Here is a 20824-nt window from a genome sequence, read left to right as displayed (position 1 = left end):
TTGCCACCTCGCTTTCCCTGTGCTGGGGAGGACACCAGCCCCGCAGCCCCGCCTCCTTAGAAAACCACCGCGATGTAAAGAAATAGCCGAGGGCCTCGCCATGTTTTCATGCTTTAATTCAGAGCTGTCTGAGGCAGGTACAACTCTGTCTGAACAAAGGACAAAGACGACGACGAGAGTGATGACCCCTCCCCACCTCCCCCCTTCCCACATCCCCTGGACTCACTGTCAAGGGGATGGCCCAGTGGGAGAGTGCAGTGTGACCCGTGTGCACTGTCCCCAAGGTCAGCAAGGGAGGTGTGGGCCTGCTGGGCACAGGCCCCTTGGAAAGCCTTGGTCCCAGAACCTGTGGTTTGTGCCCGTGCCCCTCCCCCACAAAGTGCTGCCAGACCCCCGTGTCAGTGGTGAAGGAGAAGCGTGTTCCAGTGAAAAGCTCATTATTCCCTTGGGGGATATCTGTACTGACCTCCACTCAGGGCCAGCTCTCCCATGTGGAAGCCCAGGTTCAACTCCCAGTTTCTTCCTGAGCCAGGACAGGTGAGCTGCTCTGGCCAGGGCTATTGGAACTAAGGAGAACTCGCTTCTGGCTGCTGGATTCCAAGGGACCAGCAGTTCCAGAAAGTGGATCCTGGGGATATTGCTCTGCAGGGCTTAATCAGCAAGGGGCTGGGGAGAGGGAGACTCCAAGGATTTCTGCTCCAGGAGCCATGGGCGGGAGGGCAAGGTCCCACCCACCAGCAGGAGGAGGTATAAAGCATTAAGCAGGAAGGCAGAGGGGAGCATTGGAGGACAGTGCTCTCAACAGGAAGCCCAACCCTGACCCTAGCCTGGTCACCCCAGCCCCACACCCTGTGCCCTGGGACTGGGAGCCTGAGCCAGCAGCTGCTGTGTGCCCACCACTTGGAGCACAGCGCTGCACCTTTTGCATAGATGCGGGATTCAGAGTGCACACACACAGGCATGCATGCACGTGGGAGCCGGGCCAGGGCCACTGGGCCAGCGTGGCTCCAGAGTCTGTCCCAGGGATGGGCAGTGAGCTGCCTCCTCCACCCGCAAGGAGAAAGGCCCTGGGAGGCCCCACCAGAACCCCTAAAAGAGAGCATCCTCAACACAGTGGTCAGGACCCCCGATGACCCACACAGGCAGGCCTCAGGCCCAGCGATGCTCAGCCCTTCACAAGGGCTTTCTCTAGCAGGAAAGCAGGAGCAGAATGGTCCACGGCGCCAGCCCTGCCCACGTCCACCAACACAGACATGACGGCAAGGCCACACACAGCAAGACACAGACAGGAGCAGGGGGCCATAAAGCTTGACTGAATTCCAGTGGTGAAAATATATAGGCTTTATGTTGTCAAATATAGTTCATACATTTATTTTCCCAGCAGAGCTTGGGCTATTTCTAAGGAGATGCTATGCGTCTCTGTGAGCACATGGCCAGGGGGGCTGGGTCTGTGGCCAGGCCTGGCTTGGCTTTGGATTGGTTTGTCCCTTGCCTCTCCATGACACAACGCAGTGTTCTGTGGGGTACCCCCAGCCAGGCCCCAGTCATTTGGGTTTGGTTATGGTTGGGGCGAGGGGGTTCGTGCTCCCCAAAAGCTGGTTGGTCTGAGCCCCGATCGAGGCATGGCAAAGGGGGCCTGTGCCCCATGGCTGGGGTGGCTGCTCACGCCCAGCCCATGCAGGTGCCCCCTTGAGGGCAGGGCCCAACAGTCAGGCAATGGCTGCTGGGCAGCAGGGAGAGGGGCAAGCGACCTTGGCAGAGAACCAGAGTGGCCCCTAGGCCAGGGGGGCAGGTGAGACATGGGGTCCCACCAACCCCGCAATGTGGGTCTAACTTCTGAAGACGGGGTGGGGTGTGCAGGTGGCTGTGACCCCTGTGGGGAAGAGAAGCCATTTTGTTTTGTAAAATAGCAAATGTCAGCAGCTTTGCTGGGGGACTTAGACGTCTCAGTGGAGGAGGAGGGAGACGGCGAACCTTCTCAGGCTGCCTGGGATTGGAGAGTGAGCAGGGAAGCTGCAGGCTCCTGCCCAGCCTGGCACACCCCTGCCCTGGGGAAACACATCCCAGGGCGCCCTGCTTTGGCCTGGACCAATATCATGGCTTTGATCCTCCCGTCTTGTGACTCTCCTGCTGGGATTCCCACCCTTCCTCAGAGGCGGGGGGGTCTCTGAGTTAGGAAACCTCACCCTGAAAGTAAGCAGCCAGCCACCTCCTCGGAGATCCAGGGATGGGTGAGAACCACACGTCTCAATGAGAATAGTGCAAAGCAGGAGTTGGGCCCGAGGCCCCTGGAGACATTTGGGGTGGGCTCCAGGGGCAGTCATGGCCTCGGGTTTTTCCATCGAGCTGAGGATTCCTGAGTGCAGCCCCTCACTGACTGCAGATGAGGGGCCTCGTGTCGGGAGGCGGAGGAGCCCCGAACCCTACGTCCTCTTCTTGGGCTGATGAATTCTCCAGACGGGAGCTGGGGCTCAAGCACAGACTGTCGGGCTACGCTATCTCCCAGGAAGGATGATCCAGGACAGTCCGAAGCGCCAAGAGGAGAGCGGCTGCTGGGAAGGCCTGGGATCAGCAGACACCAAACCCGCGCTGCTGCCTGCCCCCACATGGTCTTTCCTTAGGCTCGTGGCCTTGACTGTGCTTCTGACTCCCACAGCGGGGTCAGGTTAAGGAGGCTGGATCTTCAGTCCTCGGGTCAGATACCTGCCCTTGGGGCCCTGGCTGCCTCAGCTGAACAGTTACTACTGGCTCAGAAGCCTGGGTGGAGGGCGAGGACAGGCTTGGGAGAAGCATGGAGAGAGCAGTGTGCAGGCCAGGGTGGTGCAGGCAGGGGAGGCCTGGACGGGCAGTGCAGCCTCCCCCAGATACACACAGCCAGAGACTTCCTGAGCTGGATCTGCCCTGTCTGCAGGGCCAGGGGGACAGAGGGGCCAGGCTGGGACCATCACCGCCTTGTCTTTCTGTACTTTGCCCAATCAGGGTGCCTCCCTGCCTTTCTCTTTGTCAATGTTTTGGGGTACCTCTCCCAAACCTTATTACCAGTCCCAGACACTAATATCCTGGGGAGAAAAAAAACAAACCCCAAAAAAAGTTCCAAACAAAAAACTAAATAAATAAGATGATGTCCCAGGGGGTATGGGTGGCGGGGGAGAGCATCTCTACGATACAATCACTGGTCAGGCCGCCTGGGACGGGCCCCTCAGAGCTGGGAGCCACCGCCTGCAGAGCTGGGACCCGGCTGGCCCAGCGAGCGGCAGCTGATCCTGCGGATGGAGTGCAAGGCCACGGTGCAGCAGCCCCGCAGCAGGGAGCTGATGTTGTAAATGGGCTGGCCCTGGCGCCGCTGGGAGCGGCAGAGCCAGGCCACCGTGGGCACGGCTGGCACCACCACAGCCAGCAGATCCACGAGGTAGTGGCGGCTCCAGTAGCTCTTGGGCTCCTTCTCAGCAGAGGCTGCTGCCTCTTCCTCCTCTTCCACGGGGCACACCACACTCACTGATGGGCCAGGGTTGGGGTTGGCGCTGGGATGGTGTGGGGTAGGCCCACAGGTGACGGGCTCCGGGGCCTCGAGCTCATCACCCACCGTCACCACCACTGCTGAGTTAGGGTCTCTGGGCCCTGGGGGGTGGGGGCCTGGCTCTGGGCGCCTGTCCTCTGACTCGAGGACTGTCCCGTAGACCTGGGCCTGGGTCACTTTCTCCAGGATGGTGTCCAGGTCAGGCTGGTACTGTGCGAAGTCTGTCTGGATGGCACGCTCCTGCATGCAGCTGGCCTGCACGCCAGCCTCCATGCCACACAGCAGCTTCTCGTAGGTGTTGCTGGCGGGGAAGCGGGGGCCCAGGCTGAAGGAGCCGTGCAGTGAGGTCTCCTCCGGGCCGCAGTCCACCCCCGACGACAGCAGGCTGCTGGCCTCCAGGGCGTCCGTCCGGCTCAGCGAGTCATCTGCGGCTGCGTAGCCGCTATCTGCTCCATCCTCGGCGGAGGCGCTGGGGGGGTCCCCAGGCTGGCGGTCACCACAGACAGCTGGGTCACTCAGCTTGGTGTAGGTGGAGCTGCGGGTGAGGGAGCGGGCGGGGGAGCCGCCGGCTGACTCCCCGGTGCCGTCCTCCTTGGCTGTGCCACTCTGGGCCACCTCTAGGCTGTGCAACAGCGTCTCCAGCTTCTTGTTCTGGATGTTGATGTCCACGAAATACTGCTGCAGCCCCTTGTCCTTGTCAATCAGGTTGTTTTTGACGGTGTCAATGACCTGCTTGAGCTGCTTGATCTCCTTGCGGGCCTCCTTCAAGGCCAGCTGGGCCTCCACGCGGTGGCACTCCTCCTCAATCCAGTCCTCCTGCATGCGGGACAGCTGCATCTTCAGGTCATCAATCTCAGTGTCCCTGCAGGCAGATGACACGCATAGGCTCACTGCCTGCCTGCCCTGCCACGGCCACCAGGTCACCAAGGACAGGGGCTCAGAGCTAGCGACAAAAGCAGGAACTCAGCGCCTTATTCCTCTTTGTCTTCTACGGGGTGGAGTGAGCATGGGTGGGGAGTGCAGCCCAGGGGTGACACAGGAGAGACAGCGGGAGATACTACCAGCACTCACTCCCCAGAGGCCAAAATGCAAATTAATTTAAGGTTTAAATCAATCATCAAGACAACAAGGAAGATTCTCAGGTTTCAGGGGCTACTGCTTTAAAACCTAACACAATCTTAATGTTATGCACATACTCACACACAAGGAAACCTCTGCTCTACAGAATGGGATGTGGCCATCAGAGAAGGTTGTGAAAACGTCCCTGGAGGAACATTTGACAGGAGGCCCCTGGGGAGGGGAGTGAGGGCTGGGGAGGGCTTGCTGATGGCTTCACAGCCTCCCTCAGTGGAAGGATGAGAAGTGGTGGATGGGTGGAAGGGGAAGTGTGAGGACAGCAGGGTTATCTTTTCATCGGTGATAGAAATTTCTTCTTTGTAGCTACCACACAAAGGAAAGGCTGAAGAGAGAAACAAGAAAGACACAGAGCTACCCTTGGCAAACCAGACAATGGGCAGGCTCAGCTACCCACTGACCCACTCAGACTCGTTCAGCTTCCCTAGTCACAGGCAAGTCCAGGGCATAGGGAGGGAGGTGAGACCAAAACAACAACAACAAACCTCAGGGCCAAGCCTGTGGCCTAGCAGTTAAGACACTGGTTAGGGTACCTGAGTACCATATCAGAGTGCCTGGGATTCATACCCTCTTCCAGCTCCTGACTCCAGCTTCCTAATAATGTACCCTCTGGGAGGCAGTGATGATGGCTCAAGTTCTGGTCAGGAACACTGCCATGCAATTGTGTGGTTCCAGTTACAGGGAATTCCAGAACAGACAAATTCACAGAGACAGCAAGAGGAGGTTTCCAGGGACCTGGTGGTTGCAGAGGAATGGGAGTGCCTGCTAATGGGAATGGGGATTCTTCTGGGAAATAACAAGATTATGGAATGACAGTGGTAAAGACTGCACAATTCTATGACTCCAAGAACCATCCAGTTGAACACTGTACCTTGCTGAATTGTATGGTATGTCATTTATATCTTAGCAAAGCTGTGATTACATTTTAACAGGACAAGAATAGAAAGTGGTGTGTTCTCTGCTCTGAGCTCCAGCATCCGGCTCTGGATAGGCTGTGTGTTTGACAGACACTATCCAGGGAAGGATGGCTAAGATAAAAGGTGCCCAGGGGCAGCCCCAAAGTGTCAACCATAAGAGCAAAGCCACCAGGCTGCCAAGACCAAGACTGGAGGTCGGGATAGAGCAGCTTCAGCTCCTTGCATCATCTATGGGCAGGAAGTTGGTAAGGAGGAAAGTTTCTGGGGCTTGAACTGGTGGACCAGGAACCTTCTGGAACTCACTTGGGTGGAAGCAAAGGTGGGATTAAGGGTAGTTTCCTCCAACAGAAACAGGTAAGCCAGAAAGAAGCCCTGTGCCAGGAGCCAGGGCATAAGTCATAGCCCAAAGGGGCTGCTAGGAGAGCTCTGACACAGGTGGGAGGCCCAGACAGACAGGCTGTTAAGGGGAATCACTGACCACCTGGCCCCAAGCAGCTACCCAGAGCAGTCCATGGGAGTAGCTGGGGTTAGAGGTAGGGGCACTTTGCCCATAAATGGGCTCAACTCAAAGCGGCCTTTGTGCTGGGAAGGGAGAGAGTAAGTGGATGCTGGGAAGCCCCCGACCACTCCTTCCTCTTTGAGTGCCTCAGGGCCCTGGTTCAGGGTTTGGAAACAGCCATCGGCTCCCAGCCGTGCTCACCGGTCCTGGAGGCGGTCCTGTGTGTCCTTCAGCCGGGCCTTCAGGTGCCGGATGCATACCTCCTTCTGCTGCAGCGGAGTCAGGTACTGCTCTGGGGTCGGGGGCTTGATGCCATGGTTGTCACTGCACAGCGTGTACTTCATGGAGCGCCTGCAAGGGGACACCGTGGCCAGGGAGGAAGGCCGCAGTCAGGCGAGGCACAGGAGCAAGGGGACGTGGGCCTGACCACCACCCCCATAGCTTGGACCTAGACCTCCTGCACAGGCCCACGTGGGCAGAACTCCCAGCCCTCTGAAAGGTGAGTTTCAGCAAAGCCTGGCTGTGTGAAGTATACAGGTCAGGGTGGGAAACTCAGGATCCTCCAGTGAGGGGTGGCGGACAGGTCACAGGGCCCACCTGTGAGCCTGGTACCATCCTGAGCTTCACCAACACTGTCTATCAATCCTCCCAGCAGTCTGCACACACAGGGCCTACATGACTCGCCAGCTTGACATGCTAGAACTTGCCCAGGCCCCACAGATGGTACCAGCGGTGCACCCAGAACCAGGCTTCCTACCTCCTAGCCCACAGCATGAGTTTGTGGGCTGGAGGTTGGGGTGGGAGGTGCAGACCCTGAGTCTGCATGGTGGACAAGCATTTCCCTGGGAACTTTCCAGAGCTGAGCACAGGTGTGGCCTGGGCATGGGGCAGCCTACACACACGAGCAGGTCCAGCTGTCTCCAGACACTCTGATCACTTGCCCCTTACCTGTCCTCACATACATGTAGGCAGGCACCACATGAATGCCCACAACCTGGGTGTGTGGGTACCTAGGTCCATCAACTCCTAGTCGTAGGTACCTGCACACCCCCATACCTGTACACACACCTGGGCCTGTACTTCCTCATTATCGTGCTGCTGTCTTCACAGGCCCACGCACATGTTCACTCAGCCTCATGTTGGTGGCTAAGGCCAGTCCATGTGTGAAGTGTCCACAGCGGTACTCTGTGTGCATAGTTTTTCTAGCATAGGGCGGCACTTGCAGTACCTGTGCACACACCTTGGCCCCACCAGTGCAGAGGAGGGGGTGTTTCCACCCAGAGCAGATCAGGAAGGGATGCCAAGGCTTCCATGAGGCAGGAGAGTGCCCTGTTCCACAGCAGACGATGGCCCAGCGGCTTCCACCTGCAGCTTCCTGGCTGCTGGTTGTCCCGTTCAGAGAAACCTCTTTGGGTCTTGGCTTTAAAACCTGGGCCCCCTGGGAGCCGGTGTTGTGGCACAGCTGGTTAAGCCACTGCCTGCAACACCAGCATCCCATATGAATACCAGTTGAGTCCCAGCTGTTCCACTTCTGATCCAGCTCCCTGCTAGTACAACTAGGAAGGCAGCAGATGGTGGCTCAAATCACCATTTCCTTCAAGTCAGGCCAAAGCCCTAATAAAGGCAGTTACTGGTCATCAGCCACCTAGAATGTATAGGTGGTGTGTGGAATCAACTCACGGAAGCCTTGAGGTTATGAGTTCCATTTTACAGATAAGGCAATGGAGACTCAGAGACAGGATGTGAGGGAATCCAAAGCCCATGCCTGTCCCCCATACTCCCCTGCCTCCCACTTGCATCTCAAGGATGGGGAACAGGTTGGGGGACTGCCTCACTCAGCTCTGACTTCCTGGTCTTCACAGGCCCCCAGCACCCCTGAGTCTGTCTGTCCAACCTGGTCTTACTTTTCCGCAAGTCTCCGTCTACCTTACCTGGCATCACAACTTACAAACACCGCACGCACTGGTTAACAGGTTTTGCTTTCGGAACCAGCTCCACCTCTGCCAGTTTCTCAGTGTCTCCCTGAGACGTTCAGGTTCCCAGCCAGCAGGCCAGGCCTGGAGAGCAGGGGTTGATTACCTGGGCGTGGGGCTGCTGTCGCTGCCCTTGCAGGAGCCCGAGTTGCTGCTGCTGCTGAGGGAAGAGGTGCCGTAGGCATCCCGCACGCTCACGGGAGGAGAGGTGCGCCTGGAGGCAGGGAGAAGAGGCAGGTGCTCACTCTGGCTGGTGGGCAGTTGCGGACACTGGGCGAACACTGCCAGGCCGCTGCGGCCCAAAGTGCCCCCGCTTTGGGATCACCGCCGGGGACAGAAGCAGAGGGGAGGAGATGCACAGACAGGGGTGACAGAACAGACAAGGCAAATCAAGATGGAAAGCCAGAAGGAGGTCAGTCCTCCCGGCTCCCCAGGGATAAGCGTGCAGGCTGGGCAGGGTGCAAGCCAAGGGTGAGGTCCCATCTACCCTCACCCAGGGTCCTCAACTCTCAGGGTTCCCCTAGCCTAGGGGAGGATATGTCTACATGGATAGAGACATAGGTAGAGAAGAACGGGGTGGACAGCAGTGGGGAAAGGAGGAGGGGCCCGTGGGGGTGCCAATCAAGGAAGGCCAAGTGCACCTGAATGGGCAGCTATAGGATTAGCCTCAGGTCAACAACAACACTGATGAGGCTGAGTCTGGTGGGAACCCAGTGGCTTAGGCCCTCAGAGCACTTTTTTATCTACCATGTCATTGAGCTCTTAAATAACTCCAGGAGGAGTGAGAACAAGCTCATTTTAAAGATGGGAAACGGGACAGGATCTGCTCAGAGACTCTGCAAGTCAGTGGTAGGTGGAGTCAGATGCCCACCCTCCTCTCAACCACGGAGGGCAAAGGTTCTGGCTGAGGGGGAAACTCTCACCTGCGGGATCCAGCAGAGGCCCGTCTGCTCCCCGGCAGGGACATGGCCATGAGGCTGCGGGTCCGGGTGAGGGGCGGGATGGGCGGTGTCCCGGGGGCTGAGGAGAGAGGGCGGGTTGTGGGGGCCGCGGGGAGGGCCGGGCCCGGCCATGTCATCCTCTCGCTGGGGCCGCTGCCCGGCATGGCTTCTCCTCTCACCCTTCGGCAGGACACCCCGGGACAGAGCGTGCTTTGCCCACAGCTGCCTTGGCTAAGCAGCTTAATGGGACTGGTGCGAGGCTTCCTCCACCAGTCTCAAACTCACAATTGTCAGAGCCTCAGGGGCAGCTGCAAATCATCAGTCCAACCACCCCGTGTCCTCAGATGAGGGACTGTGCCCCAGGGAGAGCAGAGGCCTTGCCCAGGGCCCAGGGCATCGGGTGTCAGGCCTCTTGCCCACGGGTGTAGCACTGAGTCTTCTATGCCACGCACGAGCCAGGCCTGCTTCTTCCCCAGCCCCTAACACTCAGATCCCACCCCTGGCTCTTCAGTCCTCCCTCCTTGGCAGGGGCGGCAGACTGGAGGACCCCTGGAGTAGGACCAGGAACCCCAAATTGGGCTGGGCTGGTATCGCCGACCTTCACCTTCCCAGTTGGCACGTGGTTCGGGACTTCCTGTCTACAGGGGAGACAAGACAGACCAACATACCAGCACACGTGTAGAAAGACATATGGATATGCATGAACATGCCAAGGTACCATGTCCCTGCCATTCCAAGATGCACCACTCATGTGCCAAGGAACATGCTTAGGCAGCCTGCCCCCAGTGCAGGCCATGCAGCTGGGCCCCTGCACCCAGCCCTGCAAACGCGCATGCTGACTTCCGGCACCCACCAGGAACTTAGGGCCCAGGTTCAAAGCAGATGAGGACTGGGATGGGTGAGAACAGAAGCATCTCTCTACTTCCTGCTGGGTACTCTGGTGGGTAGACCCAGTAGGAACCATCCATGGCTGGGGAGACCCATCACTGACCCTCTAGGTAAGTGGGTAGGTGGGTTCAGCCCTCTGTCCCCTGCCTGGGGGGGCCTTACGCCTCTTTCCTAGGTGGGGCTTGGGTTCCCAGGGCAGCCCTACAGGGGCTTAAGAAGGAGAGGCCCCATTCTGGTCTGGGTGTGGGCTATGGTGGGAAGGAGGTCCACACTGAGCATTAGCTCAGAGACCCTGGAGTCTGAGAGAGAGGGACCACCTGGGTTCTTCGCTGCCAACGTGCTCATCCCGAGCCAGCTTCAGGGACCCAAGCACCTTCCTCCCCCTCCATGCTCAGAGCAGAGACCAAAGACAGTAGCCTGGGTTACAGGACACCCAGCTGAGGACGTTGTGCCCTGCACCTCCCGCATGCAGGGAGAGGAAGCGTCACCCAGCCCCACTCCTCTCCAGCCCCCGACATGCCCAGCACGTTACGTACATTACGCCAGTGACGCCTCCCAATAACCCTACAAGGAAGTGCTGTGATTAATCCCCTTTTGTAGGTGAGGAATCTGGAGAGAAGGGAGTTGCCCAAGTCACACCCCAGGTGTATGGCAGGGCTACCATCTGAACCAGGTCAGCATCAGAGGTGAAGGGGCTGGATCTCAGACGCCGGAGTCCTTGGCCCAGGGACCACCCCTTCCCACATCAAGGCCTCGCAGGAGCCTGCTCACCCCTGCCCGTGGCGGGGCTGCCTCCTGCGTGGACAAAAGCACTACTCAGATGGCCTGTTTCCTGGCTGTGACACAGAATGTGGCCTGTTCCCCTGGAGGGCTTGGACACAGCCAGCATTGTGTGCCTGGAGGTGTCGGGTGCCGGGCTGCAGGAGCCGTCGACACCATGCCTGTCACCTGAGCTGCTCGCCCCAGCTTGGCAATGCTTCCCATCTACCGTGCCCCAAACACCCAGGCAGGGCCTCCTGGAACCACAGGGCTGGCCCCAGAGCAGGAGGTGTGGGACAGCAGTGACAACTGCTGCTCCTCCATATTCTCAGGATGGCTGCTGTGGCTCATGCCTTTGGACATATGGCAACCTTGACCAGGAGTAGCTGGGGGTGGGTGGGCAAGGGCTTCGAGGGTCACCTGTCATTGACTGACTCCTTCTGTGGCCAGATGACCCCGCTCAACACTTTCATGTGCCTTGCTCCATTGCACCAAACCACAATCCTGCAAGGCAGCCCTGACATTTTCACTGGGCCCAGGTCCCACGGCTGCAGGTCTGACAGGCTCTGGCTTCTAGCCCACGTCAGCCTGGCCTCCCTGGCATTCTCCCACCATCACCCCCTCCTTGCCTTCTGTGTCTGAGGAGACTGCAAGGTAGAGGTGTGCCTTTCAGAGGACGTCCAGCACAGCAGGACTCCTGTCTGCAGAGGGCCTCCCTCTTCCCTGCCAACATGGTGAGGTTGCCAAGGAGCAAGCAAAGTGCAGGGAGAGTTCTAGACACAGGTCCTGGGAGGCAGGCGAGATGCCAGGTTTGCCTTGGAGCTGTGTGTAGCCTTGGGACAATGAAGCCTTTGTCCTGGCTGTCCCTGCTACTACCTTGCTTGGCAGGTCTGTGCCTCCCTCCTCTTGAGTTCCCTTTTTTCTGCCTCCTCGGCCTAGGGGTAGGAAGTGGGTGGCATTTGTACCTGGAGGCAGCTGACAGTCTCCTGGGAGGCCAGAGCCAGCCATTCATCTGGGACGGAGGTGGAAGCAGCATTTCCCCTGCTGGGATGGGACCTTGTAGGCAGAGTCTCTTGTGGGAGAGCAGAAGTCACCCGGGCCCAAAGGGAGCCACCTCTCCAGGATCCTGCTCCAAAGCCGCAGTGTTCACCTTGTGCTCACTCAGGTCCCCTCTCCTCTAGGCACCGAGATGAGGCAGGTCACCATGGTGTTTGTCACCATGCCACCTGCTCAGCCCGGAGTCCCACAGGCCTGTCCCCAGGCAGCCAGAGGCTGCCACTTGGATAGAAAGCGGAAAGGAAATGGGAGTCTAGAGGGAGCTGGGCTGAGGGTCTCTCATCTCCTCAACCCTTCCCGCACCCCAGCCTGCCTCCACTTCTTGCTCTTATAATGGCCCTGCTGTACCCACCCCTTTGGCTGCTGCCTTACATGCCCAGTGTCCTGAGGGCCTCAGTGGAGGTCCAGGAACAGGAGACTGAAGGATGCAGTTCTGGCCACCTGCAGCTTCACTCCTTGGGCAGTCACCACGCTGCTCTGAGCTGCAGCCCCTCTGCAAGAGGGGCTGTCATAGAGTGCACCTCCTTCGGTTACTGTGAGAATCACGTGGAATCAGACAGGAATGGGGCCCAACCAGTGCTCATGACACAACAGACACAAAAATGAGCACGGCCAGTATTCTGGAGTAGACTATCGCCATGTGATGTGAGCTTCAAAACAGAAACACATTCAAGGGACAATGGTGGCCTCAGGAGCATCAGGGGGAAGTCACATTTGTACTAGGTCTTGAGGGATGAATAGGAGTTCAGTGGTGGGAGGGTGCAGAAGCCTGGGCAAAGGCAGTGATCATTCAATAGCTCAGGAAACAAGGGGGACTGCTAAGAGCTGAGGCTGCAGAAGGAGGTGGGGGCAAGGCCAGCCAGAGCCACCTACGCCAAGTTCTTGTCCCGCAGGCAACAGGGAGCTGTGGGAGCACTTTCAAAGGAAGAGGGACACAATCAGGTCTGCATTTGAGAAAGCCCTAGGGTAGGGAGCCTGAGCCAAGTAAGGCTGGGAAGGGACAAGTGACTAAAAACTCCTAAGGGATCAGCTGGTCAGGCCTGGGTCAGGGCCCTGGCAGAAGCAACAGAGAAGAGGGCCTGGTCCTGCTCCAAATCGCTGGAGGCCCCTGATCCAGTAAAGATGAATGACAAACTCCTGATCCTGGCTTTCAAGGCCCACTCTTTCCAACACTCTTTTTCTGGTGGCCCCTGGGAGGGACTTGTTGGTCAGTCACCGCACCTCCAGCCAGCAGGTCTGGATCCCACTCTGCCTGTAGGCCCCGCCTCGCCACCTTCCCACCACGTACTGTCTTGCCCATTTAGCATGCCATGCCTTGGGCTGAAACTCAGGGAATGCCACCCGCTGGAGAAGTTCATGAAACCAAACACAGTTGACACTGCACTCTGATAACACCAGGGTTCAAACACACACACTCAATGGATGAAGGAGTTGGATCAGATGGTCTCTAAGGAGTTTCTGGATCTGCCAATCTCTGATTGTAGGGCTGCTCCTGCCTGGATGGCCTTCTAATCGGTGCTTTCCACCTGGCAATGCCTAAGGTGCCTCGATCTCAATTCCCACATCTGTGAAAGTATGAAGGGCCTTCTCCAAAGAGCCACTGTGGCCTTACACTCAATCAGCAAGGCCTGGGGAGAAACCTGGCTTCCTCTAATTTTGCAGCAAGGCAAAAGCCCCTGGATGTACAAGGAATTCACTTCTTCTAAAGCATTAGCCATCAAACGAAAGATGAAAGCTACCCTGAAATCCAAGGGAACGGAACAATCTGTGCCTGATGACTCAAACCACCGACAGCTGTGGCCACAGCACTGCGCCCAGCAGAACAGAACTTGGGAAGTATCCCCTCTCTGCCCAGGCAACAGGAGAATGCAGAACACTCTGCCCCTCAACCAGCAGAGCACCTGGTGCTCCCCGAAGGCTAAAGCAGACAGAAGTGGTGAGGGAAGGGCAACCTGAGAGTCGCCAGCAGCCATGCTCAGAGGATCAGTACCACCAGAGCTATTTACAGTGAGGTGCTGAGCAGACCCCCTACTGACTCCATGGCCTCCTCTGTGCTCCATACTGAAGCCAGGCCCTTCCTTCCTGGACTATTTACTGCCCAATCCACCTGCAGAGCTGGAACCACAGATAGCAGTCCCTGGATTCCTTCTTCTCACAGTGGACCAGCAATGTGGGCGAATGCTGTGAGGGGTCCCCAAGGCAATCAAGGGATTGTGGGCGGAGTCGGCTGCTACACTGAACGTCTCTGGTGAGTAACCTTGGATGCACAGTTTAGAGAGCATGGAGCCTGAGTCCCACCCAGAAGGACTTGCCTCTGAGACTGCAGCTTGAACCTTCTTCCCTGTTCCTCCTGGTGAGGCTCCTCTCGCATCTGCCTACCTTTGGAAGGTCTGAAGGTTTTTACTTTGTAAAAAGGGTTTACAGGGCCGACGCCGTGGCTCAATAGGCTAATCTTCCACCTAGCGGTGCAGGCACACCAGGTTCTAGTCCTGGTCGGGGTGCCGGATTCTTTCCTGGTTGCCCCTCTGCCAGGCCAGCTCTCTTCTGTGGCTCAGGAAGGCAGTGAAGGATGGCCCAAATGCTTGGGCCCTGCACCCCATGGGAGACCAGGAGAAGCACCTGGCTCCTGGCTTCGGATCAGCGCAGCGCGCCAGCTGTGTCGGCCATTGGAGGATGAACCAACGGCAAAAGGAAGACCTTTCTTTCTGTCTCTCTCTCTCACTATCCACTCTGCCTCTCAAAAAAAAAAAAAAAAAAGGGGGGGGGTGGTTTACAGGTTCAAAATCTATGTGATAAATATTTTCCAAAATGAGACATTACTGCACATTCACCTGGATGTCTATAATGAGAAAGACCGACAATATCAAGTATTGTCAAAGATGCGGAGAAATGGGAGCTCTTATGTCCTGCTGGTGGGAGTGTAAGACAGTGAAGCTGCTGGGGAAGACACTGGCCAGCTCCTCAAAAGTTAGGCATAGAGCTACCATAGGACTGGCAATTCCACTACTAGGTGTGTACTTCCCCCAGCAGTAAACAGGTGTTCAAACAAAAAATGTGCACAGGAGCGTTCATAACAGCACTCTTCCCAACAGCCAAGACAGAGAAACACCTAACTGTCCATCAACAGAGGAATGGATAAGCACTGAGTAATGTATCCATGCAATGGAATATCACTTGGCCCTAAAAAGGGACGTAGTGCTGGTACATGCTAGGGCAAAGATGGAGCTTGAAAACTTGTTGCTAACTGAAAGGAGGCAGACACCAAAGGCCATATCATGCATGACTCCCCATTCATATGAAAGTTAAGCAGATTAGAGTTGCCAAAGGCTGGGGACTGGTGCTGTGGCATAACGGTTAAGTGGCTGCCTACAATGCCAGCATCTCATATGGGTGCTGGTTCAGGTCCTGGCTGCTCTACTTCTGATTCAGCTCCTGCTAATGCACCTGGGAAAACAGCAGAAGATGGTCCCCTGCACCCACATGGGAGACCCCAAAGAAGTTCCTAGCTCCTGGCTTTGGTCTGGCCCTTCCCCAGGCATTGCAATCATCTGGTGAGTGAACCAGCAGATGGATGATCTCTATCTCTCCCTCTCTTTGTAACTCTGTCTTTCAAATAAATAAAATAACTATAAAAAAAAGAAGTTGCCAAGGGTCAGGGGAAGCAGAAATAGGGAATGACTGTTATTGGGGATGAGATTTCTTTTGGGGGATGATGAAAATGTTTTGGAACCTGATAGTGTTGATGGCCACACAATTTTGTGAATATGTTAAAAACCCCTGGGTTGTACATTTTAAAAGAGTTAAATTTATAGTATATAAATTATATCTGAAAAACTAAATATTAATTTATTTGAATGGCAGAGAGACAGAGACAAAGACACACAGACACATACACAGACTGACACAGGCGGACAAAGACTTTGCATCTGCAGGCTCATTCCCCTAATGCCCACAACAGCCATGGCTGGGCCAGGCTGAAGCCAGGAGTCGGGAACTCAATCATGGTCTCCCACATGGGTGGCAGGGACCCAAGTCCTTGAGTCATCACTGGTGCCTCCCAAGGTGTGCGTCAGCAGGAAGCTGGAATTAGAAACAGAGCTAGGGAGCTGGTGTTGTGGCGTAGTGTGTAAAGCTGACCCCTGCAACACCAGCATCCCATATGAGCAGTGGTTTGACTTATGGCTGGTCCACTTCTGATCAAGATCCCTGCTAATGTTCCTGGGAAAGCAACAGAGGATGGCCCGAGTGCTTGGAACCTTGCACCCATGTGGGAAACCCAGAGGAAGCTCCTGGCTTGGGTCTAGCCAAGCCCCAAGCCATTGTGGTCATTTGGGCAGTGAACCAGTGGATGGAAGATCTCTCTGTGTCTCCTTCTCTCTCTCTGTAACTCTGCCTTTCAAATAAATAAAATAAACCTTAAAAAAAGATAATGAAGCAGAGCTAGGACTTGAACCTAGGCATTCCAATATGGGATAACAGGCAGCCAAGTGGCATCTTAACCACTGCACCAAATGCCCACCCTTCAGATTTTTAAAAATTCATATAATGCATATTTTAAATGAATGGCTCAGCAAGTTGTGGTAAATGTGAGCTAGAATCAGGGCCCCTCCCTCTACCTATCTGGGCTTACAGTGCTTGCCTGCGGCTCCTGACCCTGGGTCAGCCTGGAGGAGACAGGTGACTGGGGATGCCCCTTGTGAAGTCTTTGCATATCCACAGCACCACAGATCCTCACAAGACCCCTGTAGAGCAGGGCCCACGGGCCATATAAGGCTAATGAAATCTTTGGTCTGGCCCTGCCCATGCAACACAGGGACTCGACATTCAATGAATCTGTAGCAGGCTCATTTTTAAGTTGATAATTTTGTATGGCCTGTGAATGAAGTTATAAATATCCACATGGTCCATGGCGGAAAAAGGCTCCCCACTGCTGCTACAGAGGGAGACCAGGAGGAGACTGTTACATCTGGCCTGTGGGGAAACTGGAGCCACAGAGGCGACAGGAGTCACCCAGGGTGGCACCCAGGTGGTAGGCACCTGAGATTCTGCACCATGAGGTGTCATAGCACAGCATATCTGGGACACACATCTTTGAGGTGCATACAAGGAAACACCTAGCTTCTGAAATACTGTGGGAGAGGTGAAGGAGCCTATCCCCATGTCCTGGGCTCCTCATGCTTCTGTAAAGCAGGACATCAGAAACCAGTGGAGAGTACAGCACAGAAGGTCATTTAGGAAGAAATTCTTTACAGGCTTTCTCCCCAACCAGCATAAGGTGTCCCCTTTTCTCCCAGAACCAACCCTGTGGCAAAGAAGCCCACCGTAGCCCATTGCTGGAGATGCCCATCACTGAGAGATCCCTGTGACCCCCAGCCATGTCACATGAGCTCTCTCAGCCACCTTGGTCTCCTGAAGTCTCAGCTACTTCATACATTCCGTGGGAACCACACTCCAGCTCTGCTTGTCCCCTTGGCATCTGACCAAGGTTAACGACTGGAGGACCTGGGGCAGTTGCTGAAAAACGGGAGGACTGCAGTTTTTCTTGCTGTCACAGCCACTCCCTCTGGAAGGGACTCTGTCTTGCTCCTTCCAGATACAGTTCATGCTGATAAAGCTCAGGGAGTCAGAACATGCCCAGGGGGTGACTCTGAAGCTGCCAGCACCCTTTGCCACACCAACAGAATGGTAATGCTGGGCAGGCCTCCCCATGTGGGCAGGGAGCGGGTTGGGGAACTGTGGTTCCCATACTTCCACCATTGCATCTGCTGCAAGACTGCTGCTCTCTAGACACCTAGGGAGAGGTGCCAGCCCCAGCTTGGTGGCTGCCTGGCAAGTGGCTCCTGGCAGATGGAGGCCCTTCAGCAACTTTGGCCACAGCCATTGCTTCCCAGGACTGCCTGATGGATAGAGCTGTCAAATCTTAGCTCTGCTCTCCTACCTGAGCCCTCCTCTAAAGGTTGTAGAAAGATGGGGAGACTTGTACCCCAAGGGGGTCTCCTTTCCTTTCAGATTTCTGTTAGTACCAACAGGGGAGAACATACTATCAAGATCCTAGAATGGAAAAGGTCTTGCAAAATTTTATAGAGAGAGCAACTGTAATCCCAAAGGAGCAAGCAACTGGCCTGAGGCTGCCCAGAAGGTGGAGAGCAGAGGGCTGGGGGCTGGACTCCTGACTCCAGTGATGAGCCCAGCACTGCAGCCCCCACCTCTCACCCCATTTAAGTCCAGGGAAAAGTTCAATAATGTAATACCAAAAGGTAATTTTTCAAGTGCAGGAAAGCCCTGGGGTAAGACAGGAGAAAGGCTGCCAACTTCAAGGCAGCTCACAAATGACCTGTGGCAAACTATGCAGTGATCCTGAGGGAGAGGGCAATCTCATAGCCCGACCACAGATACAAACGTGATGTCAACAGTGAGGTTCAGGACTGATGCTGAGCTTCCTGGCCACCGATGCAAGAAGGGAAATTATGCTCAGTCTTGCTGTTCTTGTGAGGGGAGAGCAAGAAGCAGGCAAATTGTTCCGGAGAAATAAAGAGCTCCCTAAAATGAATGTTAAACATTTTTCCATGGGATTTGCTGCAGGGGAGGAAGAACACGTGTGGGAGCCTGCCAAGAGGATCCCAAGGCAGAGAAAGATGGGGCCCTGAGGACTCAACTCGGTCACCCTCTGCGTGCTGTGCTTCACTCACGTGAGACAGGAGGGCTCACGGACCACAAGACCAAGGGGCTAAAGAGATGTGGAGGTGTGATGTGCTCTGCCTGGGGCCAGACCCCTTGTCATGGAGAACGCCCCCATCCAGTCTGATGTCAGAGAGCTCCCATCTTCCCAGGTATCCACAACAGGGAACCACCAAAACCTATCTCTTTTTCTGTCCCCCTCTCTACTGCCGTTTCAAGACAATGTAGACCAACTGCCGCATCTTCTAAGCAGAAAATCCAGGAATTGCCAAAGGCCACAGTGTGAGCTCTGGAAGGCTGAAAGGTGAGCTAGTTCTATCTGGTCCCACCACCTGCTCCAGACCCTTTGCTCCTGTTGGAAGTCAAGACTCATCCATCTTCTAAGGGCACCTGGGGCTCAGCACAGAGGGAGATGTCCAGCAGCTCACCCAGCCGCACCTGCTGTAGCCCAAGAGCCCTGCCCACCTCACATCTGCATCCTCCCTCCCCTGCTCCAGCTGCCAGCTGCCTGCCTGCCTCAGCAGCTGATCCCTGTACAGCTGACTGCCACCAGCATTTCCCACATCTGATGAATTCCTTCACCTGCAGTGAGATCCATCGGCAAGGCCCAGCGTGGCCCAGGCTGGCTCGAAGGGAGTGGGTGATTAAGAAGCCCTTTTCCCAAGAAGCCTTCCCTCCCTGGAGGGCTGCCTCACTTCCTCATTTTGCCAAAGCAAGCATTTTCACATGCTTTCAGGGAGAGATTCTTACAAACATCTACACCCTATTTTAAAATCTTTTTGTCCCAGAATGAGTTTTCCCCCTTTGTTGAGAGGGCAGAAACAAACCGCAGCTTTGGCAGTAGATGCATTTGGGTCTGATTTCCAACCCCCAACCCCTACATTCATGACATGGGATATCACTTTCCTTCTCTCAGCCTCAGTCTCCTTGTCAGTCAAAGGGGCTGATTCCAGCTGCTCTGCACCGTCAGCAGTAATGCGTGCTAAATGCCTGTCAAGGACCTGACGCAGGAAAGTACTTTAGAAGCGTCAGTCATTATTCAGCAGCAAAATCTATTCTTACTGTTAGCGGTATTCATACACATTTTCTCAGTCCAAAATCGCATTCTGTATTATAATTATAGTCTGTATCTAAGAAGTTCCTGACTATATGATCACTTTATCCCTTTGTAGGTCTACTGGCAAAGGAAAAAGAAAAAATGGAAAAGAAAAAAATATCACAAACCAATACTGTCTCCCAAACAACAGAATTTCAGGACATTGCCCTTTGGTCTAACAGAACTTCTCAATATTAACACATCTAAACCACAAATTTCTGATCTTTCCCTCAAAAATTGGTATTTTTCTGCAGCTTTCGCCGCCTGAGTTAGCAGGGACAGGATTGGGACAGGATTCTGGTTGGCTGGTTGGGTTGATGCTCACACCTGTCAGAAGAGCCCGCCCATTTTCCTTCCGCATACCTCTCAGCACCTCCAGTTCCTCAGTCCAAGCCACCACCGTCCCTCTCCTGAATGATGCAATAGTCTCCCTAAACCCTACAATTTGTGCTATGGCCAGAGGGATCCTTTCGGAACATGAACTAGATCACGTTACCACTCAGTCCCAAATCGCTCTGCTGTGGCCCATCTTGGAGGAGCAGCCCCAGTCCTTACCCCAAGTCCTGCACAGACCTGTACATCCCTTGGCTTCTGTGGCCCCATCTGCCACCCCCCCTCATTCCCTCTGCTCTGGTGACCTTGCCTCCTTGCACAGCCCCACCTCAGGGCCTTCATACCTGCTGTTCCTTCAGCCTGGGATGATGTTCTCCCAGACCTCGGCCCAGTGTGTCGTCTCTCCCCCTTCAGCTCTGAGCTCCAATGTCACCTTCTCAGTGAACATTCCCTGACCACTTTAAAATACGAGTCCCCTTCCCATTTGTCAATACTTCCTCTTTCTTCCTATGCTTTGTTTTTCTCCATAGCCTTTAGTAACGCCTAACTAACTTACACATATATATATTCCTTATGTATATAAATTATACATATATATATATTCCTTTATTGTCTAGGTAAGCCTTGGAAAGGGGAGGCTATATGCCCATTTTTTTCTCCTCATTTAGTCTCCAGTACCTACACGGGAAGCCAATACACTATAGGCTCTCAATAAATATTTGCTGAATGAAAAAGTAAATCTAAAGTCAGCAGGGTGGATGTTACTACCCCGCAAGTGTGGGCTTCTTAGCAAGTCAGCAAAGGGACAAAGCAAGCTCTGTGGGGCTTTGTTTCTATTACTACTCTTTCTTTCTTTTATTTTCTTTGTTTCTTTCTTTCTCTCTCTCTCTCTCTCTCACAAGATTTATTTATTTATTTGAGTAACACAGAAAGAAAGAGGTCTTCCATTTGCTGGTTCACTCCCTAAATGGCCGCAATGGCCAGAGCTGGGTTGATCTGAAGCCAGGAGCTTCTTCCAGGTCCCCCACATGGG

The 20824-nt window shown here is 55.1% G+C and overlaps 1 protein-coding gene across 8 annotated transcripts in view; it reads right to left on the bottom strand.

The window, feature by feature from the left end:
* Positions 1–99: 99 nt before the first annotated feature.
* Positions 100–20824, bottom strand: part of SNPH (syntaphilin) — a 37404-nt gene continuing 16679 nt past the window's right edge. For 2 of the 8 annotated variants that reach the window (XM_089308140.1, XM_051845165.3), the window contains 5 exons: positions 10406–10433; positions 8964–9619; positions 8147–8353; positions 6269–6418; positions 100–4379 (listed from right to left, as the gene is read on the bottom strand). In XM_089308140.1, coding sequence (XP_089164266.1) covers positions 3200–4379; positions 6269–6418; positions 8147–8353; positions 8964–9145 — 1719 coding nt within the window. In that variant the 5' untranslated portion in view covers positions 9146–9619; positions 10406–10433 and the 3' untranslated portion in view covers positions 100–3199. Of the gene's footprint in view, positions 4380–6268; positions 6419–8146; positions 8354–8963; positions 10341–10405; positions 10434–20824 lie in introns of those variants that run through there. The other 6 variants (XM_051845166.3, XM_051845167.3, XM_051845168.3 and 3 more) reach the window with 6 other exon arrangements.

The sequence above is a fragment of the Oryctolagus cuniculus genome, chromosome 11 (genome assembly GCF_051225735.1).
Source record: "Oryctolagus cuniculus isolate XC-2025 breed Fujian yellow rabbit chromosome 11, ASM5122573v1, whole genome shotgun sequence".
Taxonomy (NCBI): domain Eukaryota; kingdom Metazoa; phylum Chordata; class Mammalia; order Lagomorpha; family Leporidae; genus Oryctolagus; species Oryctolagus cuniculus.
The sequence above is the reverse complement of the archived record's forward strand: the minus strand, read 5'-3'. Positions and strand labels throughout refer to the sequence as shown.